This window comes from Euleptes europaea, chromosome 11 (genome assembly GCF_029931775.1).
Source record: "Euleptes europaea isolate rEulEur1 chromosome 11, rEulEur1.hap1, whole genome shotgun sequence".
NCBI classification, from domain to species: domain Eukaryota; kingdom Metazoa; phylum Chordata; class Lepidosauria; order Squamata; family Sphaerodactylidae; genus Euleptes; species Euleptes europaea.
The window spans coordinates 50,535,299-50,548,610 of record NC_079322.1 but is presented as its reverse complement, the minus strand read 5'-3'; the positions used below and the strand labels follow the sequence as shown (position 1 = coordinate 50,548,610).

Below are 13,312 nucleotides of genomic sequence, written 5' to 3'. Positions count from 1 at the left end.
TAATCCAAAGAAGAGTTGACTTTAATGGAGATCATACAGGTCTTCAGAGCTTGCAACAATAAAGAAAGGAATGGGGCATCCCTGAACGCAGAGAGCAGGCCTGACATGCTATTTGTTCATGAAACGTCAGACAAGTTTAGACCGTTGGAGCAGACAGATATATTTGGCTGTTCAGTTTTTTACTAAAACAAACACATTCATTGTTCTTTCACTGTGCAGCGTTACAACAAACTGGCCACACAGTCAAACAAAAAGAATCCAACCATCCAACTCTTTAGTATGAAGGAACAAAACTGAACAAAATGTGTGTAGCTATTAATCAGAGCAGGCACATCATCCACTGAGACTGATCATCCTACATCTGGAGGGCGCACATTGCATAGACAGCCAGATACAGAAGAGGGCGGTCAGAGATCTTCGATGCACTCAGCTTTTCTAACCAGTCTCGTATTGACCAGCAGATTCTTTTTTCACATCACACGGTGGTCTTAAGCCCAACTTTAGCTTATTAGGACAAAAACAGCTTGCCGTGTGGCAAGGAAGAATGCTCCCTCCCAGTGTCCACTCTGACAATTAATATCCTCTTTTCACGTCTAGAGCTTTGTCCCTGTAGCTGCAGAGGTAATACGGAAGGCAACCAGATATAGTTTTTTCCCCCCAGTGGTGGCACCTCATCATTGGAATGCCCACCCTCTGGAAATTCAGCTGGCACCTATTTTACAGCCCTTTAGGCATCCAGCCAAAACATTTCTTTGTGTAGCTATTGGTACCATCTTTTTGTAGTTATGTCATGGCCCGTTTTTGGCCAAGGAGTTGGTTTAAGGGCATTGTTTTCATCTGCTTAATGTTGCCTTTTGAGAGCCAGTGTGGTGTAGTGCCTAAGGTGTTGGACTAGGATCTGGGAAACCCAGGCTTGAATCCTCACTCTGCCATGGAAGCTTGCTTGGTGACCCTGGGCCAGTCACACACTTTCAGCCCTGACTTTGGCTAGTATTTGGATGGGAGACCTCCAAGGAATACCAGGGTCACGAATACAGAGGCAGGGAATGGCAAACTACCTCTGAATGTCTCTTGCCTTGAAAATCCTACAGCAGAGGTTCCCAAAGTGGGCAGTACCACCCCCTGGGGGGCGGTAGGATTACCTAGGGGGGCACTAAGAGGCAAGGGGGAAGCAGAGGGGCGCTAGAGGTGGGCCCCTTCAACTGTTGTTCACTAATTTACAATAGATCAAGCTATGGCACCATGCTGGCAAATTTGGTGGAAACTATCAGAATTTTTTCCCAAACTTTGAAGAGCTGGTACCACTGGATCACGTTCATCAGTTCTGTAGAATAAATTTCAACTAAAAAGTTTTAATTTGATTTTGAATAGATGTGCAATTAATTGTTACTGTTTTGAAATTTTATTATTATCTTCTTTGGTGTGTCATGCAAACTCCTATTTTGAATAATGCTTTTTATAGGATAGGGTAGGGGGCGATGGGGTTGAGTTTGTGGAACCAAGGGGTGGTGGCCCAAAAGGTTTGGGAACCACTGTCCTACAGTCATAAGTGAGCTGTGACTTGATGGGACTTTACACTCACAATGTTGTCTTTATGGATTGATTCTATAGTGGTTATATTTATGATTACATTTATGTGTTTTGCTTTGTGAGCTCTTTCAAGCAGGTGTCTGGAGGGGAAGAATATCATTTTTCTAAAATGCTATAAGTAAATGATGTTCCTTCCATCCTAACCCCTCACTTGGGCACGCAGAATAAGTTTTACAATATTTAGGATCGTGACCACAACAGCACAGTTCATGTGCTATTGACAACAACTAATGCCATCCATGACTGCATCAACACCGGGGGGAGTGGGAGAAAATCTTGCATAAAGCAGCATGTACAAAGCTTGGCTTATTTATTGTCCAGAATAGATTAGGCAAAGATAGAGTAATGTATGGATGGGTAGCAGGGACAAAAGCCAGATATTCTGCATCCAAACTCAATACTTTTCAACTGCCCCAGGTTGGTTTATGTTATATACTGGATATCCAATACAATACTTTCACTGGCCTGGGGGGAGGGGGGCGCAGAACAATGAAAATCATGCATGTCCAAGTGCATTTTTAAAGCTAGAAACCAGCTTGAGAATTTACATAGTGGCAGATATATTTTTTAAGACTGGGAACTATATCCTTTCATCTTGAACATAGTTTAGTCTTCTACAAGGGGTACTTCACAGCTTGGGGGGGGTGTTCTGTTTTAAACCACCTTTCCACTTCCTAAAATTTTAAATGTAACAAACTGCAAGTCTGAATTTTTTTTAAAAAAATCAGGGACTAAGTTTTTAAGATTAACTCTTAACCATGTGAACCTGCCAACGTCCTCTGAGAAATGGATCAAAGACAGCAGGGATAGGATGATAATTTATATTATTAGCCATATTGCAATGTATGTCTTTTGCATGTGTCTTTCTGAATGTGAGGAGGTGGGCCCAAAGGCAATTTCAGTCTGGAGTGGGGAGCGAGGGGGGTCCTCGGTGGACCTCAAGAACACACAATATAGAAAGCTTGTTTAAGCTAAGTAAACATCATTCTGGTCATTTCTTGGATGGGAAACCTCCTGAAACCACTATCTAGGCCACCATAAGAGAAAAGAAAGATGGTATAAATATACAATAGTAAAAGCTAAATGCCAATATCATATCTATTCTGACATGCTTGAAATTCATTTAAAGTACAGGTCCTGGAGACACTGAGCAAACAAATACACCCATATAAATAATTTGGGATATCTATTGCGTCTTTCAAATCATATTATTTTAACATAAGCTTCAAGATGTCACTTTGTCAGTTAGATGAAGCAAATTCATAATGTGGATTTTAACCTACACAGCTCATGTCACAATAAAATGTGTTCATCTTCAAAGCACCACACAATTCGCAGTGCTACAACAAACGAACATGGCTGCTCTTCTGGATCAAACAATATGAACACTTTAAAGTCAGAAATCTATTTCAGCAGTTCATATCAGTTTAAAAGAAAGCAATTAGCCTCTCTTTTTAAAAACAACAGAAAGACAGAAACTGTACAAAGCATAAGGCTCAAATCAGGGCTACTGTCGAAGAAACCTGAATATCTGCTGTGCCAGCTGAATTCAAATTAACCCAATTTTTACAAGTTAATTAAACCAGCTATTTTCTTCTTATTGTATTTTTGCTCCTTAAATAGACTGGCCTGCAAGTGATTCCCAACAGATCTGCTCCAACAACAATGACGTACTCATTTACTTCTATTATGACCACACAATACAGTAACTGAGCAGTAATTTTTCACAGTCAATTACAGACGTGGTTCCTAATGGTTAAAGATGCTGAAATAATGCACGCTACATAGCCATATGCTCCAAGCTCTATACTGCATAAGGGCAGTTGCCTAGGTAACAAGTTTCTCTTTGGCTTAGCACAACCCTTCACTGAATATCATTAGGTTTCATTAAACAGCACATTATTAACATGAACCTCAATATACTACTTAAGAATAATTTTGCCTACATAAGCAAGGGCTCGTCTAGTTTAAAAGCCCAACTGAGAAAACCCTAACAGCCCTCTTGCATAAAAAATTTTTTATTTTAATGATGCAAAAATAGGATGGGATTGATGAGCTGGAGATCAAGCAGGAAGTCAGAGTTGTCTTCTTCTCTGGCACTTCGATTTTTAAAAATGGAAAAATTATCACTTGTTCAAAATAGTGTTGTATATGAATCTGCCTTATACTGAAACACACCCTTGGTCCATCAAAGTCAGTACTGTCTACTCAGATCGGCAGCAGCTCTCCAGGGTCTCAGGCAGGGGTCTTTCACATCACCTACTGCAAGATCTTTTAACTGGAAATGCCGGGGAATGAGCCTGGGACCTTCTGAATGCCAAGCAGAAGCTCTACCACCATGAAAAGCAAAAATGAGGGGTGATAGAGGGGAAGCTGCTTTACTAATGAACTGATGGACAACGTAACCAACCAATCAAACAGTGGCTCAGGCAGTTAGCCTGCTCCTCTTTGCATGCTTACCCCCTTACTTGCTGCTGCCACCACCTCCTCCACCAGTTCAAGAATAGTAACAAAAACATGTCCCTCCGCCAGACGGAAATCTCCCAGCCTCTCACATCTTAACCTGCTGGACAACTCACTGGAGTTTTCATCGCCACAAGAAGAGACAGTGGCAGCAATGAGCAAGAGGGCAAAGCCAAACCAAAGTTCCACCCGCCGTATCTATAGGGTTGCCAAGTGCCCGGTGATGGCGGGTAAAATCCCCCCCCCCGATCCACCGGGCTGCCCGCCAGCCAGCTGATAACTGGCGGGCACTCCGTGCACACGCACGTACACGCTCTGGCAATCTTGGATAAAACTCTATGGAAACTCTATGGAAACCATAGAATTTTAGCCAAGATTGCGAGAGCGTCCGCGTTGCTTCTGGGTAAACCTGGAAGTGACATAGGCGCATTGCACAGTGTGGATGCGTGCATTGCGCCAGGCGCGCACATGCATCCCGCACCGCAGCCACGGCCCCAGAAAGCTCCCGCCAGTGTAGCTACAGGTCCTGGCAAGCCTACATGTCTGATACTGCTGAGGTAGAAGCATGCTTGGCACACTGACAGCCCTGTTTTTTTGTATTACCTTTGTCTTCAGGCTAGGAAGTAGATTATATAAACAGGTTTCTAACACCATTAGGGAGGACAGAGAAGGGAAGCGCAGAAGAAGAGGGCAGATCTGGAAAGATTGCGGCAGTTTCCTACATAGAAGAGGTAACTCCTCCACAGAGTAAAGCAGTAGGATATCTAACTGATTCAGACTAGACAGATGGTGCTTTCTGTTTTGCAGGGGGATGGGAAAATAGGCCTAAATCTCCAAAAAGTGATTTGGCAAACAGCATTAGAAACAACTGAAAGGTACATGCTTTGAAGAAAGGATTTCCTCACATCCAAGTCTTCTCCTAAGAATTTACTTGGGATGCTCAGAAAGAGAGCAGATTTAAACCAAGAAGTCTGAAGTGCCTACAGTTGGGATTATAAAGCCTTTGAAAACAACCAAATGCGGTAATGACCACCTCAATCAAAAATATCCCCACAATTTCCCCGTTAGAGATCTTGCACACCTTTGAGGAACAGTTAACACTCACGAGATACCAGATGCTAAGAATGAGTATAATAGCCTTTCCTATCTCCCCTCTCCCTTCCCTGAGCATGTGATTTTCTTTATAGTAAACTGAATTACTGAATGGTTATCCATACACAATTCACCCGCATCATAAACAGAATGCTAAAAGCAAAAAAAGGTAGGGCAGGAGACAGGGAGAACCAAGACCTTTGCTTGCAAAAGACCTACTACGTAGCCATGAACAATGAAGCTTACACAAGAGAACTGTTATAACAGGGAAAGGATACACTGAGGAGCTTTAAAATGTATTCAAATTAGGGGGGAAATGGAAATAACTTATCAGTAAAAGAAATGCAGTGCTTATACAAGATGTGAAGACTGAAGCAGAGAAATTAAATGGTTTCCTCTTTTTTTGGCACCTTATTTATTTCCTGCACAGGAAATGTGTCAACAAAAGCTGTAGCCCTGAATATTTCCTCCCCCCTCCCCATGTTGTAGAGCAGCTAAGATTCAGCTGGATGCTGCCCAGAGCCCACTCCACACTGCCCTGGCCATACAGCTGACAAGCAGCAGGCTTGTGCAAATTCCTTTGATCTGTTGATGTCACAAGGTGTGGGCTAAGTTTTCCTGCCTCGTTTTTTAAAAATCTTAAAACTTAAGAAAAGAAACCAGAGATACATGTTTTTACTTATTTATTTTCAAACAAATAACCCTATCTCTGGTGTGAGCTGCCACCAGCAAGCGGCCCAACACCAGTTGGGATGAGTCCACCCTGGCTCATCTTTGTGATCAGAACCATATACTGTGATGAAATTGACTAAATGCCTTACCAGCCCTTCCATATACTTTTTTTTAATCAAAGGAGGAAAGAAATTGTACAAAAACAGGCACATCGAGCCAAATTTAATCGCTGTTAAGTCCCACAGATTTCAAAGAGCATTTGCTCAACAAGGTACCATTGAAATCAATAAAAGAAAAGCGTGGATAGATTGGACCCATTATGCGCTAACAATACATTTACAGAGTAACTTTCCCATTTCTGGTTCAGTGCTTTAGAATGAAACTCAGAAGGCTAGGGAACAGCTGCAAGCAACCCCCAAATGCAATGGAGCGCCTGATGTCAGAAACGCTCCTTTCCCCATAGGAGTTGCAATGTCCACATTGTCTGTCACTTCATACCTGCTCTATGAACAGGCTGGCCAACAAACTGTTGCCAAGTGGCTTGTGGACAGACACTCTGCTAGTCCTTTTAACATAGGGCCTATTTAAGAACTCTCACATCAGCATGCTTTATTAATGAGGTCATGGATGAGTGTCTGGGGCCAGACAGTTCTGAGAGAACTGTGACTAGCTCAAGGTCACCCAGCAGGCTTCATGTGGAGAAGTGGGGGATCAAACCCAGCTCTCCAGATCAGAGTCCGCCACTCTTAACCACGACGCCACACCGGCTCTCATATGATTGAGAGCCATCACGTTATTGGCATACACATACTTAAAGCAGTTTCCAGCAAGCTGAAATTGTATAGGGTTGGATCGTACGCTTCATTCTGCTCACACCACATTTTTCCCAATTGCCCCCCTCCCATTGCAGACCACCTGCAAGCCTGCCACACTGTTCCGGAGGGTCACCGCTAACAAAAACCAGAACTCCGGGTAGTGCAGCCCACTGCAGTTATTGTGTCTCCTAATTAAACAGCAATTGAGCATGTTACAGCATGCTATCATATATAATGATATGTCCTGAGACAATCCCAACAGAGGGGCTCCCAGTGCCAGTTTTCTTATATGTAAAATCAGTAAACGCAGGTCTTTATGTCAACCGAGTCAGCAGGCAGGCAGATGCATTTGTGCCTGATTACACACAACTCAGCCATCTGCAACTGCCCAGTATTCATTGACTTTATAGATCATGAGACCTGCCCCTTTCTTTATCCCTCCTCCAGCCTTTCTGCTGCAAACCAGGGCAATTCTGCAAAACCAAAGGTGCCTTTTAATTGCCTAACCACTGTTAACTTCCAGTTTGTGATAAGTAACCCAAAGCGCTTGCGTCTGAAAATCTATTTGAAAATCTGTCTCCTATCTATTCTTCTGCATGTTTAGCAATACTAATCATTATCCTCATCATAGCATAATAAATTCAAAAGCCACAATGGTTTACTAAAATCAGCAATTTAACCATAATAGCATAATGGGGCTCGGAGTAAGCTGTTCCTATTATTTCATACTTCCAATCTAGATAAACAACCAGGGTTTTTTTGGGGTGGGGGGTGGGGGGGAGGGAATAGCAGATTAGAGATAAATTTATATGTCAATAATAATGGAGGAAACTGCCATTTCAAAGCATTATTTTGAATTGTTTACAAGTTTCTAAAAATAAAACCCATGTAGCATTTTGAGTTACTAACAAGAATCCTAGCTATGATTGGCAGAAATTGCATATTTTATTGGACTGGATTTAATTGCAGCAAAGCCAGGTATGGATTGTCAGAAACAACCACCGGTCGTAGTAACAGTGTATTTTGCGGGCGGGAGGTCTTTAGAGTTCATCTGTGGGAGGTTAAACAGGCACCCCAGAGGTTAACCCAAATGGCTTTCCTGAAGTTCCACAACAGGCCTCAGAACACCTTTCTGCAAAGCCTCATAACAAATTTGCCAATGTGGAAATAATCAGACTCCCACATAATGGGAATTGCAGTTAGTGATCAGTTTCTCAAACATCTTTATTTATTGGCTGTAGTACCAATGCAGCAAAACTAGATCGCACAAAAGGCAAATGAAAAACTTAAGAATGCCTACTTCTATCTGATTGGCGCCCTGATCTGGATGGCCCAAGCTAGCCTGATCTTGTCAGATCTCAGATGCTAGAACTTGGATGGGAGACCATCAAGGAATATCAGGGTCATTATGCAGAGGAAGGCAATGGCAAACCATCTCTGTTAGACTCTTGCCTTGAAAACCCTACTGGGTTGCCATAAGTTGGCTGCAACTTGACCGCATTTTACACACATATCTGACTGGCATCTCCTAAAGCAGCAACTGGACAACATGATCCACTGGCATGCAAGGGCAAATCGGCATGCATAATTTCAGATTTCAGTACAAGAGACAAAATTCACAGCAATGGTCAAAGCCATTTTCTTGGAAAGACATACCCTGGGAGGTGGGGGTGTAGAAGGAGAAAAAAAGCACTCGGAAATAAACAGATTTCCTATAGAGAGGTGGACCCAAAACCCTACTTGTTCAGTTGTTCAGCATAAGCCTGAGGGTCCAATGGCTGTCATTCTTGCTAGTGTTCATTTATCTTACATGCTTCCGATTGATGCTATGTTATCTGCACAGCATTCTGTTCAACCAGCAATAGCTATGTTGCACAGTCAAATGTTTTATTTATTTATAGTCTTTATTACAAATGTTTCATTAGGATTTAATATCATGACAAGTCATGATAAATCAAGAATAAGCCTTTTCCAATATCCTCATGCTAGCAAACCATTTTGTCTTGTATCCATTGGATACTGGACATCCTTTTTATCAGTACTGGTTAAAAGTGTATTGCTTAAAAAGCACAGCCTGTTCAATTAAAATACGTCATAAAATTCAGTTGAAGGGTATACACAGAATTTGGCACAGTGTCTTGTGAATCTGGCACAGTGTTTTCTACAGACTGTGCTCTATCAAATCCTCTCTGCTATTTAGAGATGGACCAATTTTCACTGATGACAAAAACATGATGAGAGTACAGCACCTTTCAAGTACATTATAAGCAAAGAACAAGGAGCATTCAGTGTATTCTTTTCCCATCTCCTAAAGCTACTAGTAAAGAAGTAATTCAAATAAATGTCACAGTACATACCCATCTTTAGTCTGATCCACCACGCCTCCAAGCAGCTGGACTGTGGAAGGATTGGGTACACCATCCCCTATTATCTTCAGGTAACGTGTAACAAAGTCATTAGGAGACATGTAAAATTCACCATTTTTTTCAACGCTCGCATACTGTTTCAAAAAGAAAAAAGAGGAGAATTAGATCTTTATATTTCAACAGTGTTGTGATTTAATGCTCACCTGATTATCTGCAGAAAGTAAAAATTGTATGTAGCTGATCAGGAACAAATCCAGTGCCACAGGGGCAGAAGGGCACACACAGCCAGCATAGTGCAGCATGATGGCAGCTGTAAGTACAGCTCTGTCATCTTCTCATTCTTGTCACATTATGATACAAGAGCCAAAGAATGCGAAACAGCAGTACACAATTAGGGTCTCTGTCCTGTGTAAGTCAGATACCTCACAGGAGGAGGAGGAGGAGAAGGAGAGTAGGTTTTTATACCCCGCTTTTCTCTACCTTAAGGAGTCTCAAAGGAGCTTACAACCACAATCCCTTCCTCTCCCCACAACAGGCACCTTGTGAGGTAGGTGGGGCTGAGAGAGTTCTGGGAGAACTGTGACTGGCCAAGTTCACCAGCAGGCTTCATGTGGAAGAGTGGAGAAACCAACCTGGTTCACCAGATTAAAGTCCACTGCTCTTTACCACTACACCACGCTGACTCTCTGTGCCAGGATAAGGAGGATAAAAAAAACACAAACAAATTCACAGGCAGTTGCAGTCTAAACTAGTCTTTTATCTTCCCAATTAAGCCCATTTTTAATTAGAACACTGCATGCAGATACTGTACACTTGACATATACAATGCAGTTCTACACTGATATAATGTGTGCTCCTCTGTAGAAATATTTCAACAACTCTCAAGATCAGGCAGTTGCTCTTCATTATGAAATTCAGTTTGGCTCCATACAGTACTAAATGAATAGAAATACCATATAAAATCAACAACTCTAGGTGAAAAATATCCAATATAATGCATTCATCCTGTGAAGTAGTCCAGAAATGGAAAATACCATGAGGTTTACCACAAAAAAATGTAGATGACCAGAAAACAAAATATGACATGGTTGGTAACACAGGAGCTGCCTGTGCTGTTTTTAAGTGGGGCCTTTTGCAATTATAAACCCTCCAAAATTAGGGAGCAAATAACATAAAAATCAACTGTTCTTATTTTTCTTTTTTTTATTAACCTGGCACAGTTCTTTTAGGATTGTGATTTTGTAATACTGAATATTTGAGCAGTGTTCTTTAATACACTTTATTTGGCAAAGGTTGTAAATAAACATTGTCTTACATGTTAAAAAAGTTCCATCATTAACAGTGACACCTGAAGGGAGATTCAAATGTAATGTACCCCACAGTGGCCCTAAGCAAACCATGAAACACATGGTCATGTGAATACACACACACAAAAAATATCGAGCGAAAGCCTGGAATTAATACGGCTCATCAGACAAACAAAGGTTTGAAGGATCAAAATTAAACGACTCACACATTCCCTCCACATGGATGGCTTCTTTATCCATATCATGTTTAAAGGTAAGGTAAAGGTCCCCTGTGCAAGCACCGGGTCATTCCTGACCCATGGGGTGACGTTACATCCCGACGTTTACTAGGCAGACTTTCTTTTTTACAGGGTGGTTTGCCAGTGCCTTCCCCAGTCACCTTCCCTTTACCCCCAGCAAGCTGGGTCCTCGTTTTACCGACTTCGGAAGGATGGAAGGCTGAGTCAACCTTGAGCCAGCTACCTGAAACTAACTTCCGTTGGGATCGAACTCAGGTCATGAGCAGAGCTTGGTCTGCAGTACTGCAGCTTACCACTCTGTGCCACGGGGATCATGTTTAGACTCTTCATAATGTGCTGTGATCTCCATATTAGCAAAAAAAAAATGTTGATTAATGCTTGCCATACCAGGTTCAGAAGCTAATTAAAACCATGTTTTTTTTCCAGTTCTGGTTTAGAAGCCGAACGCAAGCATAATTGTTTTGCCACCACAGCCAACTGAGGTTAACACTAATTAGGAAACCAACGAATGTATGAGTCTACATCTCTTTTCTGACTCTGCAAACTATGGTTGGAAGATTGTCTGAATCAAGGCTGCATCTTGGAGTCTTTGGTCCTCATGCAATATTTTACTTAATGTCACCAAATAATGCCAGTGGAACAACTTGTGGAATATGGAAGACAACCCTTCTTGTGTATGAATTTAATAAATGCAGAATTGTGCCCTCTCATACTTAGCAGACATGTGCAAAACATTAGCGTTTCATGACTCTTGCAACATTTTTCAGATTTTCTCTTCTTTTTTTTACTCCCAAATAACTACCTCTTGGGAGTATAAGTAGAAAAGAAACAGAAGTGAAAGCATAAGTAAAACAAATTTTTATTTGGAAGACTAAAATTACTCCAGAAAGGGAAGAAAGCAATATGAAGAGCAGTAATAAAAATGCCCTCAATATGCCTTATTGGCCCTAACCCAAGAAACGGTATAGTATTACAAAGGAATGAGGGGAGGAGACACATACAATACATTAGGCATTTCTATTTTTCCCAGAACAATGGGCTAAGTCTATGGACTGTAACAGAAAGAAGGGAAAGTATTTGGAGGCAGAGAGATCATGAACACCTTCCAGTGTTTTCAAAACCTGTGTTATTACAGGAATTGGTAAGATTTGGCTTTGGAATTTGCATTATGGACCTTCATGTCACAAGTAACATGATTCAACATTTAGCAACCCCATTCCTAAAACCTGCTGCCCCAGAATATAAACACTTTAAGATCAGGCAGTATGCTAATAGCTACTAACTCATGCATTAAGAACACACTTCTAGGCAGTTAACTTGTTGAGCTACTGTCAGTATTTTAATATTTTAAAGAAAATAATGAATAATCTTTTTTTGGTTGTTCAAATGCATATAACAATGCCACTGACAATTGATTCTGCAAGTTGAGGGGGGGCATGGTTCAGTGGTAGAGCATCTGCTTGGTATGCAGAAGGTCCCAGGTTCAATCCCTGGAATCTCCAGTTAAGGATCAGGTAGTAGATGTGAAGGACTTCAGCCTGAGACCTCAGAAAGCTGCTGCCAGTCTGAGCAGACAATACTAACTTTGATTCTGCATGAGGCAGCTTCATGTGCTCAAGTTTGACAGACTCTGTTACTAGCCTTAAGACAGTCTTTGGTAGAAGAAGAGCCATACTAAAACAAACTGAGTCAAAGTGTCATGTGACTAGTTCTACTCACTAAAGAGATTATGAGACTTTTCCAGCAGTTACTCCCTCCCTTTTCCTGTCATGTTGAAAGCCGCTTTTGAAACTGGAGGGAAAGCCAAAGGAGCGTGCTGTAATATGCTGTTCAAGGGAGGGAAAAAAGGAAAATGTCTCATGGTAGTTTTCTAGAACTTGGTTACTGTTTTTATCCAAGTAGATTCTTACCACCACCATATTCTTTTAGAAGCCACCATTCTGTACACATGTTGTATCAGTAAGAAGCTGACAGAGGAAAGTCAAATGCCTACTTGGAAAACGCACACAAAAATTATGTATTTTTTTAATGTTTGAGGAAAGAGACATTAATGGAACTTACCTGGGGAAATGTCCACAGTTTTTTTACATTTTTGGTAGACTGCACAGAGAAATGGGTCCATAACTTTGTCCTTTTAGGACACTATTACCCACATATTACTAAACAATCCCCAAAGTAACAGCAAGTATAGTTTTCTTAAACCCCAGATTACTAAACAATCCCTGATGTTTAGCCAGCTTTCTATAAACAGAAAAAAATGTGATGCAGACAATAATCCCACAGCTCATTAATTTTACATTTTCACTGCATTTCCAATATTAAAGTGCAGTTGTAAATGCCTTTCAAAAATATATCTATGTCTCTACAAACTGACTCCAAGAGAAAGTTTAGTATCTTGGCAAACAATGTGAGCAGAACAGGAGAATAAAATTTCTAATTGCTGTGACTTGTTTCTGTTTTGAGGTGGCCCAATAAACGTTTTCTATGATTCTCTACAGAACATTATCTACATCAAATAGCAAATAAGTTATGCTTTGCATCATGTGGCAATATCTGTTACAGAATGAAGTCTGCCACCAGTTCTCATTCCATAAAGCCACACTAGAATATGATAAATAGCCTTATATATGGTAAGGAAAGCTCCCATGGACACTGTCTTCCATAAAAGGCGCAAAGCAGAATTATCCCAATACACCTTTGCCAAAAAATATTAATGAACATATCTGATTGGTCGCCCATGGTGATACTGGTTGTAGGAGTTGCAGCTT

The 13,312-nt window shown here is 41.2% G+C and overlaps 1 protein-coding gene across 1 annotated transcript in view; it reads right to left on the bottom strand.

Annotated features, from left to right (window-relative positions):
- The window catches only part of SLC25A13 (solute carrier family 25 member 13), a 130,177-nt gene that overhangs the window by 77,300 nt on the left and 39,565 nt on the right, over positions 1-13,312 (bottom strand). The window contains exon 4 of the mRNA XM_056857306.1: positions 8,990-9,132. Coding sequence (XP_056713284.1) covers positions 8,990-9,132 — 143 coding nt within the window. The remainder of the gene's footprint in view (positions 1-8,989; positions 9,133-13,312) is intronic.